This window comes from Capsicum annuum, chromosome 7 (genome assembly GCF_002878395.1).
Source record: "Capsicum annuum cultivar UCD-10X-F1 chromosome 7, UCD10Xv1.1, whole genome shotgun sequence".
Taxonomy (NCBI): domain Eukaryota; kingdom Viridiplantae; phylum Streptophyta; class Magnoliopsida; order Solanales; family Solanaceae; genus Capsicum; species Capsicum annuum.
In genome coordinates this window covers 171,489,526-171,503,781 of record NC_061117.1, presented here as the reverse complement: position 1 = coordinate 171,503,781, position 14,256 = coordinate 171,489,526, and the positions used below count along the sequence as shown (strand labels likewise).

The following is a 14,256-nucleotide window of genomic DNA, read 5'->3' as shown; positions in this document are numbered from 1 at the left end:
TTACCCCTTATCTTTGGAGGTTGAGAATTTATTTTCGATAGATCATCGGCTCAAAGAAATTGAGGATGACACAGTAAAACATAAAGATTCCATCACCAGTATAAGTTAGAATGTTAAAGGTCAACTATAATTATTGATTAAATTAATTATTTTTATATTTTGAGTTTGGATCCGGACTTAGCACGGGTCTTATATAACTAGTATATATATATATATATAAGCCAATATCAAGCCAAGTGCAATAAGCTATTATCTCTTATTTATTAGGCTAGTAAATTTCATTTATTTTTTACATGACTTTCACATATTTGAATCAAAAGGAATTGCAAGGCTCATACAATCAACAGAATTGTATTTCACAATTTTCTTTTTCACCATAATGTGACATGTCAAATGAAAAGGTCATGACATGATTTAGGTATTTTTTATTCCAAGAATGAAATTTATCACACCCAAATATTTAATATCAAATTGGCTGCTACTCAATTTATTATTTATTAGATAACATGTATGTTAAAGCCAAAGACATCAATAAATAAGCAAATAGTAACATGTAATTTATTCCAAGAGTAATATATGCACTTGTAACTCTTTTTTTTTTTTTTTTCAAAGCATTCTCAAAAATACAAAAATCACGTTTTTGATGGTGATTTTTCTAATTTCACTAGCCTCCACTATTTTGAGACTTTAAGAAAATAAACTTTCATGAAAATAATCATTTTATTCATGAAAAACAATAGGTAACTTTTTACCTTTTCTCCGCAATAAGTAGAAAAGTTTTTACCTTTCTTCCGCTTGAGTTGGGGAGGAGAAAGATATTTTATGTGGGTATCTCTTGCCATCCATCTTTTGAGATCTCTCATCTTGATATCTGCGATTTCCTCAGACTGTAACAAAACATGAATCTCCTTAAAATTGTTGGTGTAATATGCCACAAATAATAATGATTATAGTTGAACATAAAATGAACAAAAGTGAAGAAAATAAAATAATTTTCTTCTTGGCTGAGACGCGGATATCCCGCTCTCTTTAAGAAAATTCAAGCCCGTTGCAGCATAATCTGCACCGATCCAACAGTACATTTCTTGACTTGTCCCCTTCAGGATACAACAGTACATAAACGATGTACAACTAAAACAACTCCGAATTAGTTGAAGAATGCAAAGTTTCACCATAAGAACACTTTCCTTCAACATATAAATCGCTTTTTTTTTTTTTTATAGTGAATATAGTTAAAAACTTAGAATAATTACTCTATTTTGTATAGTGAATATAGTTGAAGACTCAGAATATTTTCTATGTCTCAACTCTCTCTTTCAATACTACGTTTTCTCTTATCATTTTTTTTTTGTCACTCATAATGTATTATCACTATCTCTTTTCATACATTCTTCAATACAAGGAAGAAATACCATTTATATAGGTGTAGTACTCTTTCATCTAGTAAATGAGGGGGAATAGTAGATATTAAGTGAAGAAGATGAATGTTTTAGGAGTTTCATATATTATATGAGTTACAATACATAAAGTGGTAGAATAGTAGTAGAACTCGCACGACGGGCTATTAGCTCAGTGATAGAGCGCGTCCCTGATAATTGCGTCGTTGTGCCTGGGCTGTGAGGGCTCTTAGACACATGGATAGTACAATGTGCTCATCAGCGCCTAACCCTAAGAAGAAACTTATGACCACATTCTTACCACTAACTCGTAAGATTAAAGACACAAAATAATATGACAGCTAATGAACAAATAAAATGTTAGAAGTGACAAAAGTTATCAAAATATAATAATATCACTTTCTTCACTTTATGTCCATCAATTATCATACAATTTAATTTTATTAATAAAATGCACCAATAACTTATATACTTCTTCTACCTCAAATTAATTATCATATATACTTTCCGTCCTAAATTAATTATCATATTTAAATTGTCATATACACGCACTATATTAGTAATATAAAATCCCATACCGAAAGCTAAATATCATATAATCATATAATATTATGACAACTTTTAATTATTCTCTTATGAATTTAAATTATATCATATAAATTAAAATTGATAAATAATATGAAAAAATATGAAGAAGAAAGATTCCTAGCTTATATCAAAATCATGTAAGTGGTTTCTGGATTGAATGCAGAAAGTGTAGACTCTAGATTTGCTGGCTTCTGCGATATGACAACGACGATGCTGGCGCGGGCATTACATTTCCATTTGTCCCTTTTCCCTATATAACCACCGATATTTTCCATTATATATTAATTCTAGAATTTGATTGTGCTTGGTGAGGAGGAGAATATTTTTCATTTCATAAAACATACTATTTTTTTAAAAAATAAGTTAACTTTTATTTATTTTTAAGTGTTTAGTAAATAAATAAATAAAAATATTATCTTAAAAATATATATAATTTAGCATACTATTATAGAGATATTCGGGGTGGGATGTGGAGACTTGGGCATGGTGGAGATGAAATAGTCAAGGATTAGGGTTTGGGTATATGTTTGACAAGAAGTAGAATATTTTTTATGAAAATATTTGTTTTAGATAATAAGTTAATTTCTTACTAATTTTTTAATATTTGATAAGTGAGCAAAAAATATATTTCAAGAGTATTTATATGTGATCCAGCAAAAAATTATAAAGATATTAGAGGATAGAGTGTGGGGCTTCGAGTGGTTGTGATTGAGCTTATCAGGAGGTAAGGGTTAGGATCGTTGAGTGAATGAAAAGATAACGTAAATATGAAATATCGCTTATAAAACATGTTTTCTCTATTTTATCAAGAAAGTTACTTTTCTTAATTTAAAAAAACTTATTTTTCTAGAGAAATTTCTTATTTTTGATATTTGTTGTTTTGTATAGTTTAATTCTAAGAATATTTTATTGTAGTATTGTTATGTTTTTATCTGTTATTTTGTAATACTATTGTTGTTTCCTTCATTTCAAGTGCTTCTTATATAAATTGTTCCTTTATTTCAAGTACTACTTATATAAATTATTTTTATTTTGAAGTCGAGGATTTATTTGGAGCAATCACTCCGTCTTTAAGGTAGAAATTGAGCCGGGGTCTATCGAAAATAGTCTCTCTACTCCTGCGGGGGTAGTGGTATGGACTACGTACATTTTATCCTCCCCAGATTCCACTATTGGGAATATACTGAGTTTGTTGTTGTTGTTGTTAAGGTAGAAATTAGATCAATGTACACCTCATTCTTTTCGAATTCTATTTGTGGGATTATACGATTATCCTGTTATTGTTGTTTAGAAAATATTTAGAAAAGATTTTTCCAAATTTTTTTTCCAATCATCATGAAAAATAAAAAAAATAAATATTTTTTTTTTAAAACAAACAAACAACCAAACAGACCCTTGATTTCATTTGCTTCACCTTTCCCCAAAACCAGGTATATAAACAACAACTGAAAATGAAAAGGGATAACCTCCAATTAAATTCTGACGTCTTCTCTTTCTTTCTTTGTTCGTTCAAACAATTCAATGGTAGTTCAAAAGCGTGTCCATTTTCTTAGCTTGACACCATTTCTCCCTTGTCTGTCTTGTCTGCAAAGCAATCCAATTCCTCTTTTCAATAACATTCACATCATCTCTCTTTCCTCTTTAATGCAAATTCCCATTTCCCAACTGTATCTCTAGACTAGATTACTACATGTATCGATCTACACATTAATTCATTTTTCATTTGTATTCATATAAAAATAAAGGGGGTTGGTTGCATTTAGTCTCCTTGAATTACTTACATAGGGCTTGTGTTTATGGACACTGATCGCTTTCTTGTTCATGTTGTTGGCGGTGGCTTTTGATCTGTCTCATTGACACGTGTGGCGTCTTCATCCTCTTGCTATATTTCTCTCTGTGTTATGAAGAAGCCCCGTTGTGACTTTTTATTTTCTTCCAACTTGACTCTTTCGTCTTCCTCTTCTTCTTTCTCATGGGATTTTCTTGATCCCATTTTTATCCATTCTGGTAATTATTGCAATTTTATTCACATTTTGATTTGCTCTCTAATTCAATTTTGTGTCTTGTTTTAATTTGTTGGTGATTTTTTTGGGAGCAGTGATTGGTGTTGCGAAATTGAGGAGTTCATGGGGAGCATTGATTATGGCAAATGTGTCTTTCCCTTGACTAGTTTGCAAATCGGGTAACTAACTCTTCCTTTCTTCTTCTTCTTCATTGCTAAATTTTAATTTTGATTTGCAAAGAATTCCGTATTTTTGTGTTAAATATATTTTTTGTTGGGATTAGTTTTACTTTTATGATATTTCTGTGCTGGAACTTTTTTGGCAATAAATATTGGAACTTTGTTGCATTGAGGGGTATCTAATTTAAAACAAAATATATAATAATTCATTTGGTAGTAAGGTGGAGCTAAGCAAGGAGAAATCTTGAATTTTCATTGTCTGCTAATTCTTCTGCTCATCAGTTTCTTACATTTCTCTTTCCTTTGTTTTCGGGGGTGGGGGTGGGTGGGTGGTTCAGTATTTTGTTATCATGGCGTAATATCTGTGACACTCAATTTGTGATTACGAAAACTTTCTGGCGAGTTAGTGGGAAGTTAGAGTTTGTTGAAGTCCAACTTGGATTAATTTGGCAGGACGTATGTTGTGAAAGGTGCTCTTTTTTGGACTTTAACGAAGGATTTTGCCAGTTCAAGTTAGTTCGTGCCGGGTGTTGATGAGGAAAACAAACAAACAAACAAAGAGGACTTCTAAAAAAAAATGTGGTAAATGGTCTTTCCATAGCCTGAAGACTGTTTGCAGATTCACATTGAGAATGTGACTTTAGGTAGAATTGTGTTTGCATTATTCGGGAAGCTGCCTGAAGTTACCATATGGTGGGCTCTCTGAATGAAGTTAAAAGGGTTCGGAGAGGTTGTCTTATTACTAGAGGGAAATTCAAGATTTGAACATTGTGGGTCAACTTTGGGGCTCTAATACTGAGCATTTTATTTTACTAGTACTCATCATAGTGGATTTTCTAACACATACACAGGTCCGAGCCCAAGATATTGGGTTCTTATGAATGCATAAGATGTATGTCCGTTTGTGCTTAATGTGTCGCTTGGCAAATAACAAAAATCACCTTGCTGGCTAATATTCATGCAGCAGAATTAGTATCCAAGGAGATTTTGATTTTGACAGTTAAAATTCATATTAAGTTGTAAATTTTATGTAAGTTGCTATAGGCCATTTAGTCAACAGTTGATCTTTTTGATGTTTTACAGGGACTTGCAGTCCTATCTTTCACATCTTTACGTTTTCCTTGCACCTGAGAGTAAGAGATTATATATCTTGGTGGACAACCGTCCATGGCTTAGAGATCTTGTCTCTAAACCTGCACAGTTATGGCAATTGATGGTAACCAAGGTTGGTCGTGCATAATTTCTCTAGTTTTCCATTTTCTCTTTTGTGTATGTTTAACTAGGAATTTGTTTTTCCAAATTCAGTCCAGGTTATCTCCCTTTGCAAATACCAGAGGGCGGAAACAAAGGAAGGATAATGGAGATATATTGGATATAAAATCTAATGAGTTTAGCCCGAGTGAATCAGAAAATGCGAGAAGATGGTTTCCTTTTATTGATGCTGCAACTTTGGCCAAGAAGAAGGAATTATTACCTGTAAAGAAACTGAGAAACTCTTTGATCTTGAATAACAAATTGCATAGGACTTTGTATGGGTTCATTGTGTTTGAAGTTGCGTGGAATGATGTGCGCGGTATAAATTATTTCAATGAGCTTCAGGTATAAGTCAACTCCTTCGGTATTTTGACCTTAAAAGTTAAATGTATGCTGCTCACTTATTTTAAACTCTTGGGCAGACAGATACATCACTTGCCATAGAAACAAAATTCATGAGAAGATGGGAATTTGATAGTGTAGCTCAAGCTGCTAGATGCGTGTCTTCATGGTTTTCTGGGACTGACACAGAACATCGTCTCCTGAAAGTGTGTTTGGAATCTACTATAGGTATCCTTTATTCACATGATATTTGATACTATGCGTCCTAATTTGATTCAACAAAAAAGTTGCCTTGTCCTATCTAGGGCCACTGATGACTTCAGCTCTTCCCCCATTTTTATTACTTTGGTTTATGCATGTAAAGAATTCTTTCTTGTGTGCCTACAAGAAATGGACCATTTTCCCTTAGTGAAGTAATTAGACAGAATTATATAGGGAATGGAAAACCACTGATTATCTTGGATAGAGAATGCAAAATATCATTGGTGTTTTGAAAAAAGAAAACTTTCATTGACCGTCCTACTAGAAATGAAAAATTCTCGTCCAGTAATAGTGATTTTCACTTTTCCTTGAACTTGTTCTAATACGCTTTCATTAAACAAGTATTCGGTCCTAATATTCGCAAAATTTCATCTAATCTACTGTAAGTCGATTTTTTTATATGTACTTGATGAACTCCTGTCCCAGACTTGTGAAATTCTTACTTGTAAATATGCGGGAGACTTTTACAGGAGAGGTATTTTATGATTCTCAAGACAATTTTCGGGTGAATTCCGATGTGGCTGACAGTGATGTTTCTGCGGCCAATTCGAGCGACGAGGATGAATCTCCTTGCGGTTCTATTAGAAGTTTCAGTACGTACCCTGCTACAGAAAATGGTGAAATTTCTCTGCATACACCAACTCTACTTGATGAACCTCACAAGAGAAGAAAACTTCTGAAGTCTATCAGTAAGCGATTCAATGTTGATATGCTCTCTGAGGAGCCCTTTTCTGAAACTATTGAATCACAACTACATGGTGGGCCCTCTTACAGAAGTACTTCTGAAGACATTGAAGCCTGTCAGTACAAGGATGTTTTGCTTTTGTTTCGGTTTAATGATCGTGATCTCCCTTTCAAACTAAGAGACATCATTCTTTCGGATTTACGGTTGCTTAGACTACTGGAAGCTGGGCTTCCTTCATGGGTCATATTTCTCCAGTCCTATCCAGTACTTTGCCATATTTATCGCCCATGGATGTGCCCTCTAGCAAGATTCTTATATGTCGTAATCTCTGTAGTTACTGTCCTGATTGGATTTTATGATCTATACAAAAATGTACCTGTACTCAAAGCGACAGCATCTAGTTTGTTTGGCCCACTTTTTGATTGGATTGAAACATGGGAAATGGTATCAAGAATTCAATACTTGGGGACCATGCTATTTCTGCACAATTTTCAGAAGGCTTTCAGGTGGTTCCTCATGACAACGCGTACTATTCGGTCATTTTTCTCTGTTCTCACACAGCCAATGGCCGGTCCACTTGTTGAGTTTGTGGGATTCTTCCTTCCTTACTCTAATATGTGTGCACAAATTATGGAAGATCTCTTTTCCGTAATATGGTTTACAGTCGGATCTTCATATGCTCTGGTGGGAAAAATCATTGAGATTTTATTACTACCTCTCTGGTATACGACATCGTTTGTTTGGAATCTTGGTAAGTATATGTGCAACTGCTGAATATGATCCCAATTCTCGTGCTTAAAATGTGGTTTATGGATTTAAAGTTGGTACTCTCTGTGTGATGTTTTCTTTTTCTCATCAGATTTTTTCTCAACTGCAGTGATTTATTTATTGTACCCTATCTTCTGGATTCTGTGGGAATTAATGTATGCTCCAATTCGCCTGGTCTTTGGTTTTTCTAGCGTTTTGGGCTTTTTATGTACTTCTATATATCAAGTGATAATGGATTCATGGCTGTTCGTGAGTAGCATAGTTCGAGTCACTTCGCAGGTGGAGACTACAGTGACATCCAGTGCTGTATCCGTATCCATATGGCGTTCTCTTTGGAATGACCTTTTCTCTCAGGTAGCTCACTTGTGGCCATTTAATCCTAGTATGAGAATTATTAAGAGTTCTGTGCTAATAGGTTTCTTCGGAGTTTTGACTTCTACAGATTTTCAAAGCTCTTCGAAGTATTCTCTATGGTTTTGTTGCCTTCTTCACAGCCTGCAACAGACACCGGCTAAGGTATGATTGCCTATTTTGCTGGTCTCTCTTTGAGATGTCAACTTCTGTGGGTGCTTTCCAAATTTATTTCATTGCCTGCTGCCATGTAACATTTGCAACCAACAGGAAGGGAATAAGATTTTGGACTAGGAAAAAGGGCATGTTAATTAACGTAGGTAAAAATAGTTAGGCTGTACGGGATGAGTCTGGGCCGCCTCCTGGTGGACGACTAAATATCTAGATGGCTAAGGAAGTTGGTGTTAATCAGCAAACTATGTGGTACTTATCACCCCTTTATTTAACCTGACTGCTAGTGCATCCTACGTTATGGTTCTATCAATAAGACTTAGGTTACAGCATAGAGCCAAAAAAGGGGTGAAATTTGTCCTGTTTCATGTGCATCCTGATAAAGATTTTTTGATCTATTGCAACTCTGAAATACTAATAATTTTTTACTGTTGTGTTTAATTTTTCCTGGGATGCACTTACTCGCCTGTTGGATTGGCTGATTTAATCTGAAAACATTACATTTGCAGTATCTATAATCATTTGAGTGATTGTATACAAAGATTATCCCAGCCTGTGAAAAGGTCACACCCTCCAGAACGTGGCCGCAGTCCTCCATCATCTGGAGAACAAATCACAGTGAGTTCACTTCATTTCGAGCCTTTTCGGAGGATGTCTGTTTCTCATTATGGTTCAGTGGTTGTGGTTGTGGTTGTCTTGCTCCTTCCTTTTCAAAACTTGCTTGGTCCAATATTTGTTCACTAGACTTCCTTTTTCTGAACTTTTCAGCAACTTTAGTACTTCACCATTTTCATGCCAAATGATTATTCACTTGTGCAGTGGGTGGATACAGAAGAAGTGCACCACCAGCGAAAATTTCGGAAGATAGATTGATGAGAGACACCCTTCGCACCTTTAACATGTACAGCAAAAGTTAACTCCGTCACCAAGAAGGAAGTTTTCCATTGGTGCCATGTAGGATTTAGGATATAGTCTATCTCTTAAAAGGGAAAATATCGTTATAGGAAATCAATTTGCTGAGTTATCTTTGCTTCTTGGCTCTTGCGTCCTGAGGTTTTGTTGTAATCTGTTTTTTGATAGTCACCTTAAAGTTTCAGTATGCGGCCTCCGCTCAGAGCTTGTAGCATAGCAGAAAATATCTTGTAAATAATGCAAACATGGAGATGCTTTTTGAAATACAAATGTTAGAAGTATCCAATGCTTGCTTCCTAGCATTTCAGTTCTCTGGAGTTTATTTCCTTGCTTCTTACTATGTTCTGGGGGATGAGTACTTCCATTTTGTTGCCAGAAGTGGGATGTTGTGGTGAACATTAATTGTCAAATCCTTATCCTATCTATATGCTCACGTGACAGAAATATATATCACGTCAAGGAGTAAAGTCTCAGTTTTCGGAAAAGAAAATTGTAAGTTAAACGTACGTCTTTTCGACGAGTGAACTCAACTAAATGAGAAGAGTAGCCAACTACTTGACAGTGTTCGAAGGAATTAACAATCAATGATTTTGTTCTGATAGAATTTTATTATTGGGTATCTGTAATTCTCCTCTTTTGAGATCTTGGGTGTATCAGAACGTGGTACCAGCATGGTTCTGTGTCGTCTGCAGCTTATAAACTCGATGGAGAGCTTAATCAAAGGATTTGAATTCCCCTAAACAGAAATACAAGTTTTATAACCACTGTGAAGGTATTGGTCATTTTGCGGATTAATTGACACACATAAATCTTGAGAGAGACGATGATTATATTAGACAATTAGTTAAGATGATTACATTTTGGTCCTACCATGGACAGTGTAGAAATGGTTTTGTAAGTTACAAACAAAACTATAATATCTGTATCTTATATTGAATTTCAAACTTTGTTCCGTGAACTAACAAGTCGTTATTAAGTAGATGAGATCGATCTATCAATCTCAGTTCGAGAAGTCTATGGACTGAACAAAGATTCAGTAACTTTTCAGATGTAAGATAATAGCCTTCAATCTTGAGAATGAGTAGGAATTATCACTTCCGCTAGCGAATAGTAGAAAATCTTTTCAGGTTCACTGAATTTATTGTGTTCGTTCCTGCAACTTTTAACTATGGCTCCCTCCTTCCTTTCTTCTCTATTGACAGTGCAAAATTGAAGTCCTTCAAGCACCCCAAATCAAACGGATAACAATTTCATAACAGCAAGGACTATGTCTCTCATGGACCACGAGCCGTGGTGTTTTAATAACTGAGACACTATAATCAAAGCAGGAGATGCACAGTAATCTCAGCTGGAAAGGAAGAGAGATTGAGAAGATGGCTCAAAATAGAACAAGCAACACTGCAATTTCACGGCAAGAAGCAACTGATGCTCTTGCAACAGTAAGTAATAGTAGTTAAGTAGCAAGTACTAGTAGTTAAGTTCATACAAGCTGGTCAAACATAAGCAAAACCACGAAGTTCATATATGCTTCTACAGGGTCCTAAGAGTAGCACAAGCTACATTCATTAACATCTACTACCTAGAAAACAGAGTCTATGTCCATAAACAAGAGAGATGCCTCAAACAGCTGAGCCTCCAGTTTGGTGCAACATTGCATCAATTTCATCACCATCCTCCATCTCCAGCTAAAGCAAGGAAAAAAATTTGTTAGAAAACAAGAAAATTAGTTACAAGCATATTAAAAATAAAAGAAAAATCATTATATTTTGCACACCCATTTGTTGTGTGCATACATGGTCTGAAAAAGAGAGAGAGATACCTCATCTGGAGTCTGCTCTCCTCGAAGACGACGACCATCAAACAAGAATGCAATTGAATTAAAATCCACAGACTGCCGGTCACAATATGCATTCATGAGTTTCTTTAGCTGGGTGCTTCTCTTGATTCTAAAGAATACTTCATTCCCATCCTGCAACCAAATAACAATAGAAAACTAAACCTTTTATGCTCTCCCCATTGTTAGATTCGTTAGAACAGGCAAGAGCGCACTTCTATTAACAGGCAGCCCATCACCATAATGATGACAAAGGAAGAAGATGGAATCAATCACGTAACATTTTACATACTGATTGTACCAGCAAAGTAGGGAAGTAGGCTTCCATGTGAATGTCATGATATGGAGATCAACTGGCATATACAACACAATAGATCACTTCACATTCAAGGTGACGTTAACTGCTAACGCCATCACAGAATTATTTTAATATGGTAACATAGATACGAATAAGGGTAGTTGTCCAGCACTAATTGATGCGGGCAATCTACACACGGAGCATCAAAGTCTACCATTGATGACTAAGGCATCACAGTGTCATGATCCTCAGCAAACAACATTGATTAAACTAGACCTAGCAGCTAGGTTTAATACCTTATCAAACAAGTACGTATTCAAATCTCAAAAACATAGTACTATCTCAATCCAACTGAACAATACAAGCATAGTTATGATGTACCGTCTTAATCCCAACCCTGCAATAACCCTTCCCACAAGAATGATTGGAGTTTACCACAAGGGAAAATAACCATGCTGGAAGCCAATATTTTGCATGTATTAAACTTTATATATCAGAGCAAACAATATGTTACACGGATTCAAAATTATGTTCAGTACCCTATGGAGCAAACGCCTGCTCTTTACCCAACCGATCACACCGTTGAAAACAAACCTGGCTAGTAAATGCTAGGAAATGAGTGACTTTTGCAAACCCAAAATGCACAGAAAAATTTTATGGGAAAAGACCACCACTCTTTTCTAAATATAATCTGACAAACATAGATATCTTGATTAATGACTCGGAGTAATATTTTAACCTCGAAACACAAACGGTACACTATTATTACTAATATATATTCTTTGCAAAAACAATGATACATAAAACCCAACTCCTCACAGATGGCACACTTGAAAACATTTCAGAAGCTTTCTGTATTTGCATCCAGACTGATCACAAGATGCATTAGCAGCAATAACAAAACTCTGAGACTAAAATATGAGGTAACTGCTTAATCTTTCAGTTTCGAAGAAGCCCAACACAAATTTACAAGAATAAATAAGCAAGCAAACAAAAAGAAATATATGATCAACAAACATGTTAACGCAGCTACCTAGAACACTAAAACTAATACTCCCTCTGTCCATCTTTACTTGTCTAGTAAACTAAACATAGTTGTCCAACTTTATTTGTTCGGTTTGGAGAACCAAGAGATAATTTACCATTTCTGTTTATTTTACCCTTGTTATTAAATACTATTCATTTCCCCATATATAACCCTTTTATTTATTGCTTGTTAAGGGGTGTGCCACGTAAAACATGGACAATTAAAGATGGAAGGTGGGAGTATGAAATATAAATGTTTTTTGGGTACATATGAGATAACTGCTTAACAAGTTTTAAGTTAGGCACAGTATTTTCTACTTGATCCAAGTTAATTTGGTGCTTATCGAATGAATCAGTTAATGTACTCGAACAAAATTTATACTCAGTCAGTTAAAGAAGATGTAAAACTCACTCTGCAGCATAAAAAGACCACCATTCCAGATTTTGTTAAAAATAAAACAAAACAATTGCAACATAAAAGAGGCCAGGGGCTGAGCGAGTTAAGGCCCTTTAGTGGAAAATCACACTGTTTATAAATAATTAAACTAAAAATTACACAACTTATGTTTTCAATATTACAAAAAATCCCAACTCCCTAAACATATTAGAAAAATCCCAACATATACCCAGAATGCTATGTATATGTCGGCTATGTTATGTATATTAATAGGGAGAGAGAGTAGAGTAATTTAAAAAGTTGGGAGAGAGTGCAATTACTTCTAAAAGGGTTGGTATTTATGTTATTTATACATAATTAAAAGCATTTTTCCATGTACATACAGCAGATGGTAAACCCTAATACAGATTAATGAAACAACTAAAACATATGATGATAAAAAAGGCATACAAAAAACAGGATCAGACATGATAATATTGAAAAGGAACACTGGAATCTAACACATAATGAAGATCTAGAAACAAAACCCTAACCAGAGGAGACAAATATATGAATATGCGTCGGATTATTATAGGGTAAAAGGGGTAAACCTGTCCTTTGACTTTGAGATTGATGTGAACTTGATCGGCGCCGCCGGGCTTCTTATCTTCCTCCCCTGCTTGAGACATTTTTCCTCTACTTTTCTCTGCCTTCGTCTTTTCTGCTGCTGTTATATTTATCGCCTAAACCAAAAGGAAGGAAGATTATACGACTTATCGATTTTATTGGCTATACGTTAATTTATACTCTTCACTTTTTGTTTTTTTTTTTTTTAATTCTATATTACTGTTTTGCCCTTGGCGTTGAAACCACGCAACCTTTTTTTGCTTTTTTTTACTTTTCAAATTCTGTCCTTTTCATCCTTTTTTATTTTTTGTTCCTCTAGCATTTGTTGGATATTCGATAAAATTTCAATTTGTATATTTTAGAAGTTCAAATTTGATGATGGTGTATTTACTAAAATTTTACTCATAAAAAATGAAAATTATATTTTCATGTTCAAAATGAAATTTTGAAAATTTTAAATGTTATTAAATCCTCAGCTCTAATTTGGTTGATCTATTCTTTTCAAATCCATTTAAAAATAATAATTTTTTTTTTTTTTACAAACTATTTAATTTCATTTCACTTTCTAACTTGTTTAACACCACAACGTTTACGTAGAAGTTTGACCATTAAAATTAAAATCTTTTAAGAGTTGAAGTTATATTTGATTATGAATATAAGTTGTAGTTTTTAAAATTTTATAAGAGAATTTAACGTTTTATGCGTTCACTTTATTTTTTGTGATTGTTATTTTTATTATACAACTATAAATTATAACAGAATTAACTTATATCTTAAAATAAAAATATTATATACATGTTTCATGCCCTTCAATTATGTAAAATGGTGTAAAAATATACTTTGTCTATCCATTGAGCTTAAAATGCCTTTTTCGTTTACCTATTTTGCTTAAAATGTCTTTCTCATCTACCTATTGAGCCTAAAATGTTCTTCTCATATACCTATTGGGCTATTTTACCCTTTTATTTAGGCAAATTACATAGAAAGTTCATCCTTAAAACTCAATTACATAAATAATTGTACTTTTTCAACATTTCAAAAATAAAAGATTTTTTTTTACATATATAGCCATTTAAAAAAATCAGAAAAGATAATTATAATTCCTAATTTAATGCTATAACTAATTATCAATTCACCTTAATTTAAGAGATATATTTTCAATCTTCAAATTAAAAGTGAAAAAG

The 14,256-nt window shown here is 33.9% G+C and overlaps 2 protein-coding genes across 3 annotated transcripts; one reads left to right on the top strand and one right to left on the bottom strand.

Annotated features, from left to right (window-relative positions):
• Positions 1-3,371: 3,371 nt before the first annotated feature.
• Positions 3,372-9,197, top strand: LOC107854313. Of its 2 annotated transcripts, none has more exons than XM_016699317.2 (10): positions 3,372-3,992; positions 4,084-4,167; positions 5,251-5,392; positions 5,473-5,766; positions 5,844-5,991; positions 6,495-7,460; positions 7,587-7,831; positions 7,920-7,993; positions 8,509-8,617; positions 8,819-9,197. In XM_016699317.2, the coding sequence occupies exons 2-10, from the start codon at positions 4,112-4,114 to the stop codon at positions 8,870-8,872; spliced, it is 2,088 nt and encodes a 695-aa protein (XP_016554803.1). In that variant the 5' UTR covers positions 3,372-3,992; positions 4,084-4,111; the 3' UTR covers positions 8,873-9,197. The 2 variants fall into 2 exon arrangements, with proteins under 2 accessions (XP_016554803.1, XP_047271249.1); XM_047415293.1 differs by lacking the exon at positions 3,372-3,992 and adding an exon at positions 4,621-4,749.
• A 1,098-nt stretch (positions 9,198-10,295) lies between these two features.
• On the bottom strand, positions 10,296-13,509 carry LOC107854314 (small ubiquitin-related modifier 1). Its single transcript, XM_016699318.2, has 3 exons — positions 13,057-13,509; positions 10,731-10,880; positions 10,296-10,596 (listed from the first exon to the last, which is right to left on the bottom strand). The coding sequence occupies exons 1-3, from the start codon at positions 13,132-13,134 to the stop codon at positions 10,531-10,533; spliced, it is 294 nt and encodes a 97-aa protein (XP_016554804.1). The 5' UTR covers positions 13,135-13,509; the 3' UTR covers positions 10,296-10,530.
• Positions 13,510-14,256: the final 747 nt, after the last annotated feature.